General features: G+C 36.6%; 3 protein-coding genes and 2 pseudogenes across 3 annotated transcripts; 1 reads left to right on the forward strand and 4 right to left on the reverse strand.

The window, feature by feature from the left end:
* Window positions 1–2,511: 2,511 nt before the first annotated feature.
* LOC108475789 (auxin-responsive protein SAUR62-like) lies at window positions 2,512–3,182 on the reverse strand. The gene has a single exon (XM_017777770.2). It carries the CDS (start codon window positions 3,044–3,046, stop codon window positions 2,603–2,605), a length of 444 nt encoding a protein of 147 aa, XP_017633259.1. The 5' UTR covers window positions 3,047–3,182; the 3' UTR covers window positions 2,512–2,602.
* Window positions 3,183–7,295: 4,113 nt separating this feature from the next.
* Window positions 7,296–7,926, reverse strand: LOC108475821 (auxin-responsive protein SAUR67-like). Its single transcript, XM_017777796.2, has one exon. The coding sequence runs from the start codon at window positions 7,792–7,794 to the stop codon at window positions 7,381–7,383; it is 414 nt and encodes a 137-aa protein (XP_017633285.1). The 5' UTR covers window positions 7,795–7,926; the 3' UTR covers window positions 7,296–7,380.
* Window positions 7,927–8,979: 1,053 nt separating this feature from the next.
* On the reverse strand, window positions 8,980–9,650 carry LOC108475802 (auxin-responsive protein SAUR62-like; annotated as a pseudogene).
* A 1,346-nt stretch (window positions 9,651–10,996) lies between these two features.
* LOC108475820 (auxin-responsive protein SAUR67-like) lies at window positions 10,997–12,031 on the reverse strand. The gene is made up of 2 exons (XM_017777795.2): window positions 11,773–12,031; window positions 10,997–11,355 (listed from the first exon to the last, which is right to left on the reverse strand). The coding sequence occupies exons 1-2, from the start codon at window positions 11,914–11,916 to the stop codon at window positions 11,080–11,082; spliced, it is 420 nt and encodes a 139-aa protein (XP_017633284.1). The 5' UTR covers window positions 11,917–12,031; the 3' UTR covers window positions 10,997–11,079.
* Window positions 12,032–14,192: 2,161 nt separating this feature from the next.
* LOC108474950 (lysine histidine transporter-like 8) lies at window positions 14,193–20,843 on the forward strand (annotated as a pseudogene).
* Window positions 20,844–20,917: the final 74 nt, after the last annotated feature.

Consider the following 20,917-nt stretch of genomic DNA (forward strand, 5'->3'; position numbering starts at 1 on the left):
AGATAGATTATCTTGAAACGTTTGCTCCAGTGGCAAAATTAAATTCCGTCAGAGTTCTTTTATCAAATGCTGTTAATCTTGATCGGTCTTTACAGCAGTTAGATGTGAAGAATGCTTTCCTAAATGGAAAACTTGAAGAAGAAGTTTACATGGATCCTCCTCCAGGTTTTGAAGAAAAATTTGGAACTCGAGTATGTAAACTCAAGAAATCTTTGTATGATCTGAAGCAGTCTCCTCGAGCTTGGTTTGAACGATTCATTCAAGTTGTTAAAAAATAAGGTTACTCACAAGGGCAAGCTAATCACACAATGTTCTATCGACATTCACAAAAAAGTAGAATAGTAGTTATTATTGTTTATATCGATGATATCATCCTTACTGGAGATGATGTGGATGAAATAAGGCATCTCAAGGAGCATCTAGCATTGGAGTTTGAGATCAAAGACTTGGGTCCTTTGAAATACTTTCTTGGAATGGAAGTTGCTCGATCAAATAAGGGTCTTGTGGTCTCTCAGAAAAAATATGTGATTGATCTTTTAAAAGAGGCTGGAATGAGTGGTTGCCGCCCAGCTGACACATCAATTGATCCAAATGTAAAATTCGGAAATAAAGAAGGTCGATTAGTTGATAAAAGGCAGTACCAAAGATTAGTTGGTAAGTTAATTTACTTATCACATACAAGGCCAGACATAGCTTTTGCAGTGAGCTTAGTGAGTCAATTTATGCACTCCCCAATGGAGGAACATGAAAAAGCAATGTTTCGAATTCTAAGATACTTAAAGAGTTCACCGGGAAATGGCTTATTCTTCAAGAAATCCAAACAAAGAGGAATTGAAGCTTATACAGATGCAGATTGGGCAGGCTCAATAATAGATAAAAGATCTACATCAGGATACTATACATTTGTTTGAGGAAACCATGTGACTTAGCGAAGCAAAAAACAAAGTGTTATAGCAAGAAGTAGTGCAGAGGCTGAGTTTATATCAATGGCTCAAGGAATTTGTGATATGATGTGGTTAAAAAGAATTATGGAAGAGCTGAGTAAACCAATAACTTCACCAATGAAGTTGTACTGTGATAGCAAAACTGCCATTAGTATTGCTCACAACCCAGTCCAACATGACAGAACTAAACATGTTGAGATTGATAGACACTTTATCAAGGAGAAGATTGAAGAAGGCCAAGTGTGCATACCGTTTGTTCCTTCAAAACAACAGATTGCTGACATACTCACCAAAGGACTCTCTAAGACAAGCTTTAATTTTCTAGTAAGCAAGTTGGGCATGATTGATATATATGCACCAACTTGAGGGAGGGTATTGAAATATGTATATATTTTTTTAGGTAGATAAATCTTATTTAGGTAGATAAGTTTTATTCATATTCTAGAAATATTTTTATTTTATCTTTTAGTAGTTTACTTTTAGTAGTTTACTAGAATAAGAGAATTATTTTCTTTTATGTTTTAGTAGTTTATTAGAATAAGGAACTATTTTCCCAATTAGTATTAGGACTCTTTTCTCTATTTAAGTTCAATTCTTTAGTTAATAAATATAGAACAGTTTTATTAAAAGCTTCGTTGAAAACTTTCAAAACCATGTGGTTATAATTTGTGGCATTGCAAGTGCAAGAGCAGGCATTGTAGTACCCCACAATATGTTCTGGATATATTACCAAACAACAAGAAATTGTGGTTCTAGTTTACTTAACCCCAAACAGGGGTTGACCCCAAATGACTCTACTTAGTGTAAAATGTCTTTATTTCCAGGCTGTTATGCTTTTGGATATCTCATATCATAATCTACTTTCACATTCATTTGTCTGCTAATGGCTCCAACATTTTCTAACAGCTTATTTTTCATACTTTCTGTATTGATAAAGATTTTGAATTGTGGGTTTGTGTATGGTATCATTTTACTTCAATGCCCAGATCATAGGCTCCAAAGCATATGTGTATGGTACACCCTGCTCAATTAGCATAACTTTACATCTTAATCCTTTCCTGCCTGTAAAACTCCAGCTGCTTTAACCGGCTGATAAATATTGCAAGTATTTAGGCTGAAAAGAAAAGAGTATCCACTTTCTGACTGAGATGTTATCTTATTTTCACCACTTCTTGGACAAGATTACTCATAAACAAAGTAACAACCCACAATTTGTTTCCCTGCCTTTTTCACTTTCTATTTTCTAAGCTCATCAAAATGTATAAAAATGTATTATAAAGCAGCTTCTATGGTGAGTAACATAAAACTATTGTAATATGGCAGATAATTTGAGTTCCTATATATTATTTGGGGCACTCTTCTTTGGTAATACAACCATATAATTTCAAGGATCCGTGGCATGCTGGTTTGAAAATAAAACTAACCATCAGCGGGATATATAGGAAGGGCTAATGAAGAGCTTGTTAGAGTGTAATCTTTTTATTATATTTACAGATACCAATTTTGATTATATATTTGCGGTAAAAATGTTTAGTTTGGAATGAAGTTGTTGATGTAATATTGAAGATAAACAAAAATTCTGATGTTTTGCATTGTATATTTTAATCTACAAAGGTGTAGATCAATTACAAGATGTGAAAAGAAAAAGAAATTTTGCTTCAGAAGCTCCGTATTGGCAACTGCTGGCTCGTTTCATGCTGATAATGATTTGATGACGAGCAACGACTACTGGCTACCGACAGGATCAATGCTTTCTCTATATCTTTACTTGGTTTCCTTTTGATCAAATCTATTACATATTCCAGAAAGGGTGCATCACAAGGCAAGATTAGAAGTCCATTGCCTGGTACACCAAACTCTTCTTCAGCCAAGTCGAATATTTCCATGACTATTTCATTCTTTAGATATTCCAATGGAAGCACAAAGCGCTTCTGATCTGCACTGTATACAACAAAATGACCTTTCACAACCATTGTCGATGTGCTGCAACTGTTTGTGTCATTATCCAAGGTTGCTGTTGGTAGTGTGATCCTTTTTCTCCGGATTGCAACCATTTTTTGCCATTTTCTTGCTAACTGGACAAGCTTCTTAGCACTGACCATCTTGCTTTACTCTTAAGGCTAATAGGAGAGATTCTGAGATGAGAAGAAAAATAGGGAAGATTTAGGTATTGAAACTCTGAATTTCTGAATGCAGTTGTTATGCTGGGTATGAGGCAATGGAAATGGGATGTATATATAATCACAAGGTGAGAGACAGTCCCTTTAATCAATTAGTACAATTCTGGTATCTATTGGAAACAAAGACATGTGGTAGGCAGGTATGAGGTGTAATCTGCTAGGTGGGCATGTTTGCTTTTATTGGATGATTAGATCGACAAGGTGGAGCACTTAAAAAAGTACATACACACATCTTTATATATACAATAAGGTCCAGTAGTATTGGCTCATGGTCAGTTGATCATAATCACAAATTTCAGCAGGCAAATTTATGATCCTGTTCAGATTATATTTATATCATGACCATCCTGTCACTTCTTTACGGGGACAAGAGAAACAAAGCCATGCAATTGAAAGTTGTGAGGTGGAGAGGTACTTTTTGTGAGATGGGGATGTTTACTTTGTTAGACAGCAGCATCTGTTGAACTTATCATGTTCTAATCTAACATCCAACAATGTTTATACACCATAGAAGTTAAGAAAAATTGATAACCAAATAAAAATAAGATAGTTGGAAAAAGTAGGCAGACTGGGTCATCCTTGTTCTGTACATATTTGGTAGTAGAACAATGACTACTGGACCCAACATGTGATTCATTATAGACAAAGACAGATTTTTGGAGGACAGACTCCTATTTAACTAACTATGATTATTCAGATATAGACTAAGAGGAAAATTAGTAATTTCTATATGGAAATTTGGAAGGTTATGAACCTTTTTTTTTTTTTTTGTTCTGAAAATGACAGAGTTTGAGTTCGGTAGTACTTGTTCAGAGTTAAATATGTATCTAAAATGATGTTCTTGTTGGTATAAAAACAAGTGATAAGACAAGGGCAGACCACATTGTTTGATAAACTATGTCTTTAGTGAGTCCAAAATCTTGGTCAAAACTTTGTAACCAAGAGTGCAGAACAAGGACAAGATATTGTAAATTTTACTTCCGATGGCCATAAACCAGGATCCACCAACTAATTTTGCTTATTACAAGGTCAGGGAATTGTCCTCTTCTCGTCCTTGTTGCTTTGCTGAGATGTGCGAATTTGCAGTATCCATCTTTAGTTAGTACTCCTCAGTATCGCTGCTTCATGATTACTTAGACATATTCTCTCTTGTTGGTTAAATAAAGATTATATATGGAAAATGAGTAATGATGTGCAACAGAAATAGGAGATTTCATAACATTATATACAGAAAATGAGTAAAGATATGGTGAAAATTAGTTCTCAACAATGACAATTGCAACTTGCAAAATTAGAATGATTTTACAATGAAACATCTTTTGGCAATACAATATGATACTGACTAATTTACACCCGGGAAAAGATGTTTTTGTATATCATAGTTCTTTACAAGATTCATAGCCAGATCACTCAATCCAAAAAACAAGTGACTGTGTATCTTCATGTCCTTGATTGAAATAAGTATCTGACGAGAAACGATATGTAGAAATGGAATTGACCACTGCTCTCTCCAAACCTTTGGATAATCCTCGTTTCACAATGGAGACAATGTAGTTCATGAAAACTGAATCACACGGCAATGTTATAGGTCTATCACTTGGCAGTACGAACTCCTCTTCAGGCATCTTGAAGAGTTCACCGAAAATGCAGTTGCTAAGAAACGCCAAGGGAATCACGAAGCGCCTCTTATCCGTTGTGAAGATAACAAAGCATCCTTTAACAACCACTGATTATTTTTCATAATGATTTACAGCATCAGCAGCCACCTTTCTATTAGTCCTTGCTGAGGTAATTCTTTTCCTTCCAACGCCTGCTATCTTCTGCCATTTTCCAGCCACTCCAATAAGCTTCCTTGTAGTAATCGCGCTTGCTTAGTGTATGTGTTGTGGATAGAAATATTAAAGCAAGAAAATGAAAAGAAGGTCGATTCGTATTCGATTTTTCGTAAGAAGAAGTCACTCCTGAAGAACTATAATTCCTTGCGATGCTTTCCTTGTGCTGTGTGCATTTCAATGCTGAAGCTTGTAATCACTTCCTATTGGAATTTACGTTTGCAACTCTGCATGAGATTTTCGATGCTAGTTATGACCAATTAGGGTATTCCAAGAGTGAAATTTTGAAGATAACGAACTTTATAATACCCTATAAAGTATTGTAAAGAGTACGGGATTCATGCCTTGATGCTGTAACTTGATGCAGTCCAAAGCCTGCGGATAAAACCATGTGCTTTGTTGTGGTGGCATATTCAATGCTAGCTTGTAATTAGTTAGATGAAGATATTGAACAACAAAAGGACATGTGGAACAAGGGGGTAAAAGCATTCGAAGGTTCCCTATCAGAGTCTGTTACATTTTGGAATTATCACTGTTACTTTCTAAGCATGGTTGATAAAATGCATTACTTTATCCTGTTCCTATCAAAGTTGGTTATATTGTGGAATTATACCCTCATATGAAAACATGAATATGAGTCGGACATAGGTGTAGGTTAATTTTTCTTTAAGATAAATAAAGAGTCCAAGCAACATAGCTGCTGCAGCCTTGATGGAGACCCATTCTAGCAACCATGATCAGAATAGGGAGATACAAATCTAAAGAGGATAGAGTCATAGAACATTGGCAAGTTAATGGGTTAAAGTATTTAGGAGGTGGCTATATTATAGGGATTGAATCAAATTAGTCTCTTTATTATTAAATGGATCTCTTTATTATTAAATGGATCAAGTTTTATTTACAGAATCATAAAAACTTTAAAAATACTATCATTGTGAAAGAGTAAATGACATTTTTTATACACTAAATGTTAACTATATTGCAATTTGGCCTTATTTGATTATTTTTAATAGTACAAAGACTAAATTGATAGACTAATTTGATCAAGTCCCTATAATAGAGGGACCTCTCAAGTACATTCAATGAAGTAAATGGCTTTGTCTCTTAGCTTTTTCTGTCTCTACGAGAGTTGGTTATGTTCTACCTATTCATCATTAAGCATAGGTGAAGTTAAACCACTGGCTTATCATGTACTATAGCTTTGAACCTTGGAGAGCATCAAATTTTCCCGACAACATGGGGAAATATAGTGTGGTAACTATTGATGATAAACCTTAAAAAATGACTATCACATTTCATAAACTGTGGTTTTCATCATTTACAAGATCTTATAGCATAAATAATAAAGCATTTACAATAACAAAGAATAATTTCCTCAGAATCCAGAAACAAGTGATTGTTGGTCTGTATGTGCTCGATTGAAGTAACTAGTATTTGATGAACAACGATAGCTTGCAACAGAGTTCAGCACAGCTTTCTCCAAATCCTTAGCTAAACTCCTTCGTAGTAATGAGACAATGTAATTCATGGCAACTGAATCACAAGGAAATCTTATCGGCCCATCGCTTGGCAATCCAAACTCCTCTTCAGACATCTTCAAGAGCTCCATGAAAATGGTGTTTCTTAGATAAGCCAAGGGTATCACAAATCGCTTTTGATCAATTGTGTAAATAACAAAATGCCCATTATCAACAAGTGATGAAGTAATTTCTTCCACTTTCTTGCCATTCTGATAAAAATCTTTGTGCTAACCATACTTGTTTGTTTAGTGGCTAATGGATGCAAATTGTATGAATCAGAAGAGAGTAAGGGTATCTTTTTGGTGCTGAAGTGAAGGAACTGGTGGGGTATTTATAAAGCACAACAGAAACAAAGAACTCGTTAAGTTGTAAGCCTTTTTTTTTTTCTTGTGTCGTGAATCTCTATGCAACAGCATGTGATTACTTCCCTTGAAATGAATGTATAACCAGGCACTTACGGTTTATTAATAAAGAAAACCATAAATAATTGTCAAAGTTTTGGATTCGAAGGAACTGCAGGTAGCCACCCAAAATAGTTTAAAGTATTAAGAAGCATAGGCTTTTGACCAAAAGGGCTAAAATTCATGCTAGGTTCCCATGGGAAAGTTGGAAAGGATATTTGTGCAGGCATGGCTTAGAATCTGGATGAATCCTAGACCCATATCTATACCCACCAGGGTGGATTGGGTCTTCTGTGTTCGCAGTAAAGGCCCAAACAATCCAAATACTCATTAGTCGCTTTGAGGTTATTTGGATAGTGTTGTTCATGTCGTAGTGAAGTTAAAAAGAACAATTGCCATGGAAGTAGACAACTAAAAATGAAACAAAAATTGGGAGCTTTCTCATTGTATATCTTAATGTACAAAATCGGTATTAGAGTTTACAAAACTGAAAAAAAATGGCTTCAGAAACTCCATATTGGTAACTGTTGGCTTGTTTCTTGCTGATAGAGGTTCGATGATGATGAGCAACGGCCATTAACTATAGTCATGATCAATGCTTTCTCCACTTCTTTACTTGCTTTCCTTTTGATCAATCCAATTGCATATTCCATGAAGGTTGAATCAAAGGGCAATATGAGGTGCCCATTGCTTGGAATTCCGAACTCTTCTTCTGCCAAGTTGAACAACTCCATCACCATTTCATTCTTCAGATATTCCAAAGGAAGCAAAAAGCGCTTCTCATCTGCGCTATACACAACAAAGTGACCCTTCTCCACCATTGACGATGTCCTCGAGAATGTGATCCTTTTTCTCCTAATTGCTGCCAATTTTTGCCATTTCCTTGCCAGTTTAATAAGCTTCCTTGCACTGATCATTTTGTTTGCTTTCTTAAAAAAAGGGAGAATATTTAGTAGGACAAGAGAAGGAAGAGAATGTAAAAGATGTTAGAGAACTGAAAAGCTTTTCTTGTGCTGCAATGATGAAATTTGAAAGTGGGTGAATACATATATATAGATGCACAAAATTTCCAAAAGCAATGCTTTTAATGAATCAATGGCAAAACCATGTAGTTGGAAATTATGATCCAACACTTGGAAAGTCGCCAGTTGGGCATGTCTGGAAGGTAATGGAAGTGCTCCAATGACCCATATGTTCTGGACATATTACATGACAAGGAGATTTGGATTGATGGGTTTTTATGATTTCTAGAACAGGAGTTGCCCCCCTCCCCCCCCCCCCCAAAGGACTATACTTAGATTGAAATGTCTTTATCTCCAGGCTGTTATGTTTTTAATATATCATATAGAAATCTACTTCACATTGTTTTGTCTGTTGATGGCTTGAAGAGATTGCAAACAGCAGTGGTCCTGATCTTCAGGTTTACTTTGCAGTACTGAAGGTTTTGAATTGTGCGGATCTACTTCGGTTAGACACAAAAATGACCCAAAGGAAGTGCTTTGAATTAAGGAACTCAATGTGGGGACTCAAGGGAAGCAAATCCATGCATGTGGTTATAAATTGTGGCATCTGCAAGACCAAGCATTGCAGTACCCTACATGTCCTGGATAATATTACCTTTGTGGTTCTGGTTTAGTGAACCCTGGCTTGATGGGTTATGCAAGTATGAAACTGGAGTTGCCCTCAAATGACTCTACTTAGTGTAAAATGTCTTTATTTCCAGGCTGTTATGCTTTCAAATATCTCATATCATAATCTACTTTTACATTCATATGTCACCTAGAAAGTATTAGAAGCAGGTTCTATGGTGAGTAAAATGGGAGTTCAATTATCACCTGTTTAGAAAACATGTAATACTATCATACATGGCAGATCATTTGAGTTCCTGTACATTTTTGGTTTGCACTCCTTCTGTAACACAATGGTATAATTACAAGTGTTTGTGTAGTGCTGGTTTGTTTGATAATAAGACTAACCATCAACAGGAAATATAGAAAGGGCTAATGAAGAACTCGTTAGTGTGTTATCTTTTTATTATATTTCAATTCTGAAATATATTTGGGTATAACTGTTTAGTTTGGAATGAAATTGTTGATGTAATGTTGTAGAGAAACAAAAATTCTGATGTTTTCCATTGTATACTTTAATCTACAAAGGTGTGGATCAATTATAAGATGCGAAAAGAAAAAGAAATTTTGCTTCAGAAGCTCCATATTGGCAACTGTTGGCTCGTTTCATGCTGATAAAGATTTGACGACGAGCAACGACTACTGGCTACCGACAGGATCAATGCTTTCTCCACATCTTTACTTGGTTTCTTTTTTATCAAAGCTATTATATTCCATAAAGGTTGCATCACAAGGCAAGATTAGAAGTCCATTGCCTGGTACACCAAACTCTTCTTCTGCCAAGTTGAATAGTTCCATGACTATTTCATTCTTGAGATATTCCAAAGGAAGCACAAAGCGCCTCCGATCCACACTGTATACAACAAAGTGGCCCTTCTCAGCCACTGTGGATGTGCTGCTACTGTTTGTGTCAGTATCCAAGGTGGCTGTAGGTAATGTGATCCTTTTTCTCTTGATTGCAGCCATTCTTTGCCATTTTCTTGCTAACTGGATAAGCTTCTTAGCACTGACCATCTTGTTTACTCTAAGGTTAATAGGAGAGACTCTGGGATGATAGGAAAAAGAGGGAAGATTTAGGCATTGAAACACTGAATTTCTGAATGCTGTTGTTATGCTGAATATGAGGCAATGGAAATGGGATGTATATATAATCACAAGGTGAGAGACAGTCCCTTTAATGAATTAGTACAATGCTGGTATCCATTGGAAACAAAGACATGTGATAGGCAGATATGAGGCGTAATCTGCAAGGTGAGCATGTTTGCTTTTATGGGATGATTAACCCAACAAGGTGGGGCATATATAAGTGCATAAATACATTGTAATATATCATCCAAATAGCTTAGCAACAATAAGGTCCAGCATTATTGACTCATGATCAGATCACCACAGATATTTAGGGTCTTGTTTAAGTGAGATTTATTTCATGTCTCCATGTGGAGAAACAATCTCATTCTTGTAGTTCTCAACACAGATTTTACGGAGGAAAAACCATGTGACAGTACGAGAGAGTGCCCAAATTGTTGATCTGTATTGTTAGTTTCACTTTGCTATTAGCACATGGAGTTTGAATGTCAAGAGGGAACAATCCTTCTGCGTCACAATGTGGTTGTTTCCTATTTAACTAACTATGATTCTTCAGATGAAAGCTAAGACGAATATCAATACTTACTAAAGGGAAATTTGGAAGGTTATATGCTCTTCCTTTTTTAATTCTAAAAATGACAGTTTGAGTTCAGCAGTACTTGTTTAGAGTTAAATAATTACTACAAAGATTTCTCATGGGTATAAAACAAGTGATAAGAAAGAGGCATATCACTTTGTTTGATAAACTATATCCTAGGTGAGGCCAAAGTCTTGGTCAAAACTATGTAACCAAGTGTGCAGGACAGCAATAAAATAATTCAAAATTTTACTTCCAATGGCATAACATAAACAATAATCAACCAACTAATATTTGCTCATTACAAAGTTGCAGCCTTGTAATTTTCTTGCCCTTGTTGCTTTCTTGCTGGGATATGCCAATCGGCAGCGCCCATGCTTCGGTTCGTACTCCTCGGTGACGTAACACTGCTTTGGGATGGAAAGTAATTGATGGGGGTATTTATAAAGCACAAGAGAAGCAAAAAACCAAGTTGTAAGCATTTTTTATTGCGTCGTTAATCTCTATGCAACAGCATGTGACTACTTCCATTGAAATATAAATGAGTGGTAACGAAACAAGACTTTGGGGTGGTGGCATTTTGCCTGTCGGCCTAGAATCTGGAAGAATCCCAGGCTCTTATCCAATTGAAACCCAGTTTTAAAAGTTCATTAGTTGCTTCATCCATATCCACCAAGGTGAATTTGGGACTTATGTTTTCTCAGAAAAGGCCCAAACAATGGATTCGGTGCAGCAGTCACGTGGGAATACGTAGGATTGTGTTGTTCATGTCGTAGTGGAGGTAAAAGAGCAACTTTCATGGAAGCAGACAACTAAATATGGAATAAAAATCGTGGGTTTTCTCATTATATATGTTAATGTACAATGGTGTTAACTGTTATCGTTTACAAAACTGAAAACAAAATTTGGCTTTAGAAACTCCTTATTGGTAACTGTTGCCTTGTTTCTTGCTGATAGAGATTCAATGATGATGATGAGCAACGGTCATTAACTATAGACATAATCAATGCTTTCTCCACTTCTTTACTTGCTTTCCTTTTGATCAATCCAATAGTATATTCCATGAAGGTTGAATCAAAGGGCAAAATCAGGTGTCCATTGCTTGGAATTCCAAACTCTTCTTCTGCCAAGGTGAACAACTCCATCACCATTTCGTTCTTCAGATATTCCAATGGAAGCATAAAGCGCTTTGTTGAAAATGGCCAACCATGCTGCTGTTATGTTTTTGTTGAGTGCATACAGCTTGTATGCATGCTGCAGCAATTGTGCATGTTGCAGCAATATATTTTCTATTTAGTTGCAATGTAGTCTAGTTTGGTTGAAAATGAACTTAGTTGTTGATGTTTTGATGGTTTTAGGTGATGATTGAGCTGATAATCAGCTTATTGATGTGTACAAGCAATGTTTATCAAGTTACTAGGCTACTTATTGGTGTTAGGTGGATGTTTAGGTGATGTAGTTGACTATATATGTATTGTTTTTCTTATTGAAAAATTGAGCTAAATGAGCTGAAGCCATAGCTCCCTTGCTGCACATTTGTGAGCAAGTAAAAATACTACCTTGTTCTGTCCTGTATTTCTTCCTCTGCTTCAAAAATCCCCAACACGCTTCTTATCAGCGCTATATACCACAAAGTGACCCTTCTCCACCATTGATGCTGTGGTCGAGAATGTGATTCTTTTTCTCTTAATTGCTGCCATTTTTTGCCATTTCCTTGCCAGTTTAATAAGATTCCTTGCACTGATCATCTTGTTTGCTTTCCTAAAACAAGGGAGAATGTTTGGTAGGACAAGAGAAGGAAGAGAATCTAAAGGATCTTAGGAATAGCTTTTTTTGTGCTGCAATGATGAAAATGGGGATTAGATGAGTATATATACAAACACAAACGTCCCAAGGGAAGTCCTTCCAATGAAGAAACTCAAAGGAAGCAAAACCATGTGGTTATAAATCGTGATTGATTATTTAAGAGCTTTCCAGTTGGGAATGTATGCAAAGTGGAGTGCAAGACCAGGCATTGTAATACCCCACATGTTCTGAATATATAACCTAATAAGAAAAAAATGTGGTTCTAATTTACTGAACCCTGGATTGATGGGTTATATACAAGTCTTAAACAGGAGTTTGAGATGTCTTTATTTCCAGTCTGTTATGCTTTCAGATATCTATTATCATAATCTGTTAATGGCTCCAAGTGATTACTAACAGCAGAATGTCATACTTTCTGTACTGATGAAGATGTTGAATAGTACAATGCAGATATCCACTGGTAACAAAGGCATGTGATAGGCAGATATGTGGTGTTGTTATGCTGTTGTTATTCTAGGTATTGAAACACTGAATTTCTGAATGCTGTTGTTATGCTGAATATGAGGCAATGGAAATGGGATGTATATATAATTACAAGGTGAGAGACAGTCCCTTTAATGAATTAGTACAATGCTGGTATCCATTGGAAACAAAGACATGTGATAGGCAGATATGAGGCGTAATCTGCAAGGTGAGCATGTTTGCTTTTATGGATGGTTAACCCAACAAGGTGGAGCATATATAAAAGTGCATAAATACATTGTAATATATCATCCAAGTAGCTGAGCAACAATAAGGTCCAGTATGATTGACTCATGATCAGTTCACCACAGATTTCAACAGATATTTAGGATCTTGTTTAGATGAGATTTATTTCATGTCTTCATGTGGAGAACAATCTCTTTCATGTAGTTCTCAATACAGATTTTAGGTAGCCAAAGCCATGTGACAATACGAGAGAGTACCCAAATTGTTAATCAGTACTGTTAGTTTCTCTTGGACTTTGGATGTAATGGTGGTTTTAGTCCCTCTATTCTACTGAAATTTGGAATTTAATCTTTTTACTTTAATTTGGCATAGATTGGTATTTCTACTTTTATGATGTTATTAGTAGGTTCAAATTGATAACATTGTAAATTGTTGTTAAAGTGATGATATGAATTGTTGTTATTGTTATTATATCATATAGTCAAGGTTACATGGAAATCTAATATCATGTTTAACCAATAATAATTTTACAAATCGGTGTCATCACATTAATGATAGCAACTAGCCGTATTATCAATTAACTGGACCTAATAATAATATTATAAAAATAAAGAGAACAAATTCTACCAAATTAAAGTAGAGGATTAAATCTAAAATTTCAACATAATAAATGGACTAAAACCATAATTAGACCTTTATAATATAACTTGTTTTGTTATTTATGATATTGAGGAATTAGGTTCAAACCCTTTTTTTTCTCTATGACTTGGATTATCACCAACCAAATCCCCATGACTTTCTAGTAATTCTTTCACATGTGATTAAAATAGATATGCAATTAGCATTTTCAAAGAAATTATGTATAAATATGAACAATATAATAATGTTCAAAGTCAAACTAATGCATAAACATGAAACTCCACTTAGTGTGAAACTCATGATGATAGAAGCAAATTTGTTGACTATGGGAATATAAGTTGCTCTAAGATATTAGGTTCTTTTTTACCTTGCTCTGTTGACTTCTTTATTTGCAAGAGTTTGACTCTTTGTATTTGATTCTTGGGTATACTCATTATACCCAATAAGCTGCGTTTATTACACCATTTTCATATGGAATTGCCATGCATGTATGTATGCATGTAATATTGGTTGGTGAGAGTAGCCAAGCAACAGAACAAAGCTAGTTATTCTTTCATTAACCACAAAATTCCAAGTCAAATCCCAAAAAAGAAACACAAAGTATAAAAAGATCAATCAATTACAAGAACAAGTTGTTCTGGTTAGCTACCACTGTCTTTTTTTAATGCTTGCTTTAAATACAATTTCAAGTCATTTTTATACCCTATTTCTAACATCAACTTGTCCCCATTACCAAATATTAAATTATGTTTTATTCAAAGCTTTCAGACCAAACCACGAGGCACAATCCATGCATTGCACCCAAAGGTCTCTCTCTCTCTATATATATATATAGGCAAAACGTTTTTAAGTGCATACATAGTATACAAAAATGGGTGATGTTTATGAAATAGGTTCCAACAAGGCGGTTTCTGTGGCAACGACACCGCCTATATCGCCCCCCCTTCACAGTTTCACTCTCCTTCTCTTTCTCGATCACCACTTCTTGCCTTGGATGATCATATACAGCCTGCAAATAAAACACCTAGAATAAGTACTCCAAGGTTTGTTACCCCTTTGGGGAGTCCAATTAGGAGGGCTCTACAGCTTACTAGGCTCGATCCTCACGATGCTTGGCTTCCGATCACCGAGTCAAGAAATGGGAATGCATATTACGCTGCATTTCATACTCTTTGTTCTGGGATCGGTATTCAAGCCCTCGTGCTCCCTGTTGCTTTCACGATTCTTGGGTGGTAAGTAATCACTTTTCACTAATCAATGACACTTCTGTTTCGATTTTTCGCATTTCTTGTGTGAAAAATAAAATAGAATAAAATAAATAAAAATAAAGAACACATAAATTTTACGTGGAAACCCTTTCGGGAAAAAAACCACGGGCAGAGGAGAAGAAAATTCACTATGTCGAAAAATTTTTACTCAAATACAAGAGGAATAGACTATGTCTATTTATAGGCTTGCAAAGCCATATTCTAGTAGGATTGAAACACCTTATCCTAATCAATATAAAATAGATGGAGTTTAATAAGGTTTAAAACCTTATTCTAAAATAAAATAAAAGAAGTCTAGTTCTATATGGATTTTACTTTTATTTTATTTTCCATCGTATTTTATTTAAATAAGAATTTGGGTCACTTAATTCTAACAATCTCCACCTTGACACAAATTCTCAATGAACAAGTTCTTCATCGCGAACTTTCAATAAACAAGTTCTTCACCTCTTCCAAAAAACCCTTAAGGGTTTAACTTCAACAATGAACACCAACCAAGTCTAAGCAATGCTCAAACTTGGTTATAGGAAGTGACTTAGTCATCATATCTGCAGGATTTTCATGAGTGCTAATTTTGCTCACAACAATATCACCACGAGCAATAATATCACGAACAAAATGATACCGAATATCAATGTGTTTTGTTCTCTCATGAAACATTTGATCTTTTGTAAGAAAGATGGCACTGATTGTCACAAAATATCGTGCTGATTTGAAGGTCTTCATTGAGTTCACTAAATAGTCCCTTCAACCAAATAGCTTCTTTACAAGCCTCAAGAATCGCCATGTACTCAGCTTGAGTGGTAGACAAAGCGATATGTAGTTTGCAAAGTGGCTTTCCAACTAATTGCACAACCTCCGATTGTAAAGACGTAACTGTGAGAGATCTTCTTCTATCAAGGTCTCCAGCAAAATCAGCATCAACATACCCTATAACTCCATCTTTAGTTCTTCCAAACTGTAAGCAAACATTAGTAGTGCCTCGTAAGTATCTTAAAATCCATTGAATCGCTTTCCGGTGTTCTTTACCGAGATTCGCCATGTATCCGCTAATCGCACCGATCGCATATGATAAATCGGACGTGAACAAACCATAGCATACATGAGAGATCCTACTGCACTAGAGTATGGAACATGTGACATGTACTCAATCTCATTATCTGATTGAGGAGATAAGGCCGATGAAAGTCTGAAATGGGTTGCTAAAGGAGTACTAACAGCTTAGCACTCTGCATATTGAACTCGCAAAGAACTTTCTCAATGTACCCCTTTGACTTAGGTACAATTTACTTGCTTTTCTATCTCGAGAATCTCCATACCAAGTATCTTCTTTGCTGGTCCTAAATCTTTCATCTCAAATTCTTCACTTAGTTGGGCTTTAACCTTTCTTATCTCTCTTTATCTTTTCTTTGCTATCAACATGTCATCAACATAAAGAAGTAGATACACAAAAGAACCATCACTGCTTTTTCTTAAAGTAGACACAACTGTCAAAACTACTTCTTTTGAAATCATGAGAAGTCATAAAGGAATCAAACCTCTTGTACCCATTGTCTTGGTGACTGTTTCAAACCGTAAAGGGACTTTTTCAACAAGCAAACATAGTCCTCTTTTTCTGAGACTATAAAACCCTCTGGTTGTTGCATGTAAATATCTTCCTCAAGTTCTCCATGCAAAAATGCAGTTTTTACATCTAACTGCTCAAGCTCCAAATCATGCATGGCCACAATACCAAGCAAAGCTCGAATCGAACTATGCTTAACAACTGGAGAGAACACATCTGTGAAGTCCACTCCTGGAATTTGACTGTAACCCTTTGCAACAAGCCTTGCTTTATATCTGGGTTCTTCAACTCCTGGAGTCCCTTCTTTCTTTTTAAACACCCATTTACAACGAACAGCCTTTTTACCTTTAAGAAGTTTTACAAGATCCCATGTTCTGTTTTTGTGGAGTGATTCCATCTCCTCTTGCATAGCAAACATCCACTTTTCTGAGTCTTCACAGCTAATCGCCTCAGAATAATTAAATGGCTCTTGATTCGCATCTATATCTTCAGCCACATTTAAAGCATAAGCAACTAGATCAACCTCGGCATACTTCTTTGGAGGTTTAATTTCTCTTCTTGTCCTGTTTTTGGCGATAGAGTATTGCGGTGAAGAAGCAACTCTATTCTCAATTTTTGTACTGGCTTGAGGAGTTGATTTTGTATTAATCTGATGCTCCACCTGCTTTTGGTTTTCTTTATTGGAAGAGTCTTTAAGAGATAAGTTAGGTAGCATAGCAGTTTCATCAAAAACAACATCTCTGCTAATCACAACTTTTCTATTTTCAGGACACCATAACTTATAGCCTTTTACACCAGCTTTATAACCAAGAAAAACGCATTTAATGGATCTCGGTTCCAATTTTCCATTATCAACATGAGCATACGCAGGACACCCAAAAATCTTTAAATCGAATAATTAGCGGGATTACGGACCATACCTCTTGTGGAGTCTTTTCTCAATGGCAGCGGATGGAGATCGGTTGATCAAAAACATGCGAGAGAGGTCGCTTCGCCCAAAATGACTTGGTAAGTTGGCATTTGACAACATACATCGAACCTTCTCCATGATCGTTCGTTCATTCGCTCGCAACGCCGCTTTTTTGTGGAGTATGACGAATCGTCAAGTGTCTCATGATCCTTCGACTTGCACAATCTATTAAACTCATCGAGCGAACTCTAAGCCATTATGCATGCGGAGGTATTTTATCTGCTTTTCCGTCTCTTTTTCAATCATAATTTTCCAAGACTTAAATGTGGAAAACACATCGCTTTTCTCGCTTCGGAAGAACGCCCAAACTTTTCGGAAAAATCATCAATAAAGGTTAGCATATAATTAGCTCCACCTCTCGAAGGCACTCGGACGGCCCCACGATCGAATGGATATACTCCAACGTTTCCTTCGTGTTATGGATTCCTCTAGTGAATCGAACTCTCTTTGCTTCCCAAAACACAGTGCTCACGAAATTCGGTTTGCAAATTCCTTGCCCATTAAGAAGTCCTCTTTGCTTAATTTCGCCATGCCATTCTCACTCATATGCCCTAGGCGCATATGCCAAAGTTTAGTAATATCATCATCGACAAGGAAGAGGAAGCGACATTTGCATCACCGATATGATAAAGAGACCCTCAAAACATATAACTTGGCAATCTTTCTTTGCCCTTTCATCACAACAAGGGACCCTTTGAAATCTTTAAAACCCCACTTTCGGTGTGTATCTGTGCCCTTTTGAATCAAGAGTACTCAACGAAATTAAATTTCTTTTCAATTCGGAACATGCCGCACGTCACTAAGTGTTCGACAACTCCATCAAACATCTTAACTTTAATTGTTCCAACACTGCGATTTTACATGAAGCATTATTTCCCATCAAAACAACACCTTCAGACATCTTTGTTTCATAAGTTGTAAACCAATCCCGATTGGGACTCATGTGGAAGGTGCACTGAATCAAGTATCCACTCCTCGCTTACTTTAGAATCATTGATGAAGCAACTAGAAGTTCACCATCGCCGTAGTCTTCTACAACATCGACTTCACCGAATTTTCCGTTGTTTTCCTTTTGATTCGCAGCCTCCTTTTAATCTTATTTTGTAGCTTATAGCACTCAGATTTAATGTGCCCTTTCTTCTTGCGAAGTTGCAAGTTTTACCTCTGTTTGAAGATTTCGATCTACCCTTAGATTTACCACGAGGATTCCGTTCGTGTTCTACCACGATCATCATCAACATTCGGTCTTGTCTCCCACGAACAATGAGACCCTCTCCCGAGAGTTGGGTTTAACCACAAGATGCTTCATCTTATCATACGAGGTTAAAGAATCATAAACCTCATCAAGCTGTGAGAGACTCGCGACTATATAAAATCGTGTCTCTAAAGGTTGAATAAGACGGGCAACGAACAAAGTAGAATCAACCCTAGATCTTCCTTATCATCTTGAACCTCCATGGCCTCCAAGTTTGAGAGAATTTCTTTAAACACTTTGTTAAGTGTTCGTGTACTGACGCACCTTCCTCCAAACGATGAGCATAAAGACGCCGCTTAATATGCAACTTGCTTGTTAGAGTTTTCGACATACATATTTGTTCTAGCCTCTTCCATAATGCAATGCGGTTTTCTCTTTCATCACATCCCGCAAAATTTCGTTGGACAAATGCGAGATGTAATTGTGTTAATGCCTTTCGATCCTTACGCTTCTTCTCTTCATCTGTTAATGTCGAAGGCATCTTATCTATCCTAGCAGGGCATCCTCTAGATCCATCTGTGCAAGAAGCGCTTGCATCTTAATTTGCCACAACGCAAATCGGTGTTGCGATCCAACAATAAATTTCATACTTCAAAGACGCCATTACCGTGATCGAGATGAATAACCGGAAGCTCGATACCAATTTGTGAAAAATAAAATAGAATAAAATAAATAAAATAAAGAACACATAAATTTTACGTGGAAACCCTTTCGGAAAAAAACCACAGGCAGAGAAGAAGAAAATTCACTATGTCGAAAAATTTTACTCAAATACAAGAGGAATAGACTATGTCTATTTATAGGCTTGCAAAGCCATATTCTAGTAGGATTGAAACACCTTATCTAATCAATATAAAATAGATGGAGTTTAATAAGGTTTAAAACCTTATTCTAAAATAAAATAAAGAAGTCTAGTTCTATATGGATTTTACTTTTATTTTATTTTCCATCGTATTTTATTTAAATAAGAATTTGGGTCACTTAATTCTAACATCTTGGGTGGTAAGTAGTCACAATTCTTTTACAGGACTTGGGGGATCATAACCTTGACTTTAGCCTTCTTATGGCAGCTTTACACCCTATACTTACTGGTGCAACTCCACGAATCTACCGAAACTGGGATGCGTTACAGTCGATACATGCAGCTTTGCAGTGCAACGTTCGGTAATGAAACCATATGAAACAAGATCAAGTTAAATGACATGAATTACGTATTTGGATTCGAGTTAATGCGAGTTGTGATCCATGAATGTCGTAGGTGAGAAGTTAGCAAAATGGTTGGCTCTATTTCCCATCATGTACCTATCGGGAGGAACATGCGTGGCCTTGATCATCATCGGGGGCCAAACTTGTAAGATGTTCTTCGATGTCATATGTGGCGGAACGTGCACCGCTCAGCCACCAACCATCGTGGAATGGTTCTTGATATTCACTACAGCTGCGGTCCTTCTATCTCAGCTGCCTAACTTGAACTCGATAGCCGGGGTGTCACTAATCGGAGCCATCACAGCTTTCGGGTACTGTACCCTGATTTGGGTTGTCTCAGTCATTGAGGGAAGAACAGAAGGTGTATCGTACAATCCAGTACGAGGAAGCACCGAAGTCACTCGCATTTTCGATGTTTTCAACACACTTGGGATCGTTTCTTTTGCTTTCAGAGGCCACAATCTCATACTTGAGATCCAAGTAACTTCACATATGAAAAATATGATTAAATTAGCAATTAAAAATGGCCAAATTTTTTAAGCAGTTGTTGTTTCTTTTGCAGGCAACAATGCCGTCCGACGAGAAACATCCCTCATCAGTCCTGATGTGGAAGGGAGTCAAGATTGCGTACACACTCGTTGCAATGTGCTTATTCCCTCTTGCAATCGGAGGCTATTGGGCTTATGGTCAAAGGGTACTATATATCTTCGAATTTAATTTCGGGTTTGTTCATGCAATCATTTTTAAAACGTTTATTCATCACTGAACAGATCCCGGAAAACGGGGGCATGCTAACAGCCTTGTTTGTATTTCATGGCAAAGACACCTCCCAATTCATCCTAGGACTAACAAGTTTATTCGTCATAATCAATGCGCTAAGCTCATTCCAAATAAACGGCATGCCAACTTTCGACGACATGGAATCCGTATATGTTAAGAAGAAGAAGAAGGCATTGCCATGGTGGTTCCGAGCAATTCTTCGAGCAATGTTCGGGTACGGATGCTTCTTCGTGGCGGTGGCAATCCCATTCTTAGCAAGCTTGGCTGGTCTAGTTGGTGGCATAGCATTACCAGTCACCTTAGCTTATCCATGTTTCATGTGGCTTAAGGTTAAAAAACCAAAGGCTTTTACACCAATTTGGTGCCTAAATTGGGTGTTGGGTCTCTTAGGGATGGCTCTAAGTGGGGTTTTAGTGGCAGCTAGGATTTATGTTATTATTGATACAGGTGTTGAAGTTAGTTTCTTCGATCCTCGGTAATTATTAACTAATAAAGCAATTGAATGTTTTATCAGAAGTAGTCAATGATTGAATCGATCAAATCATTAGTTTTT

The sequence above is a fragment of the Gossypium arboreum genome, chromosome 3 (genome assembly GCF_025698485.1).
Source record: "Gossypium arboreum isolate Shixiya-1 chromosome 3, ASM2569848v2, whole genome shotgun sequence".
NCBI lineage: Eukaryota > Viridiplantae > Streptophyta > Magnoliopsida > Malvales > Malvaceae > Gossypium > Gossypium arboreum.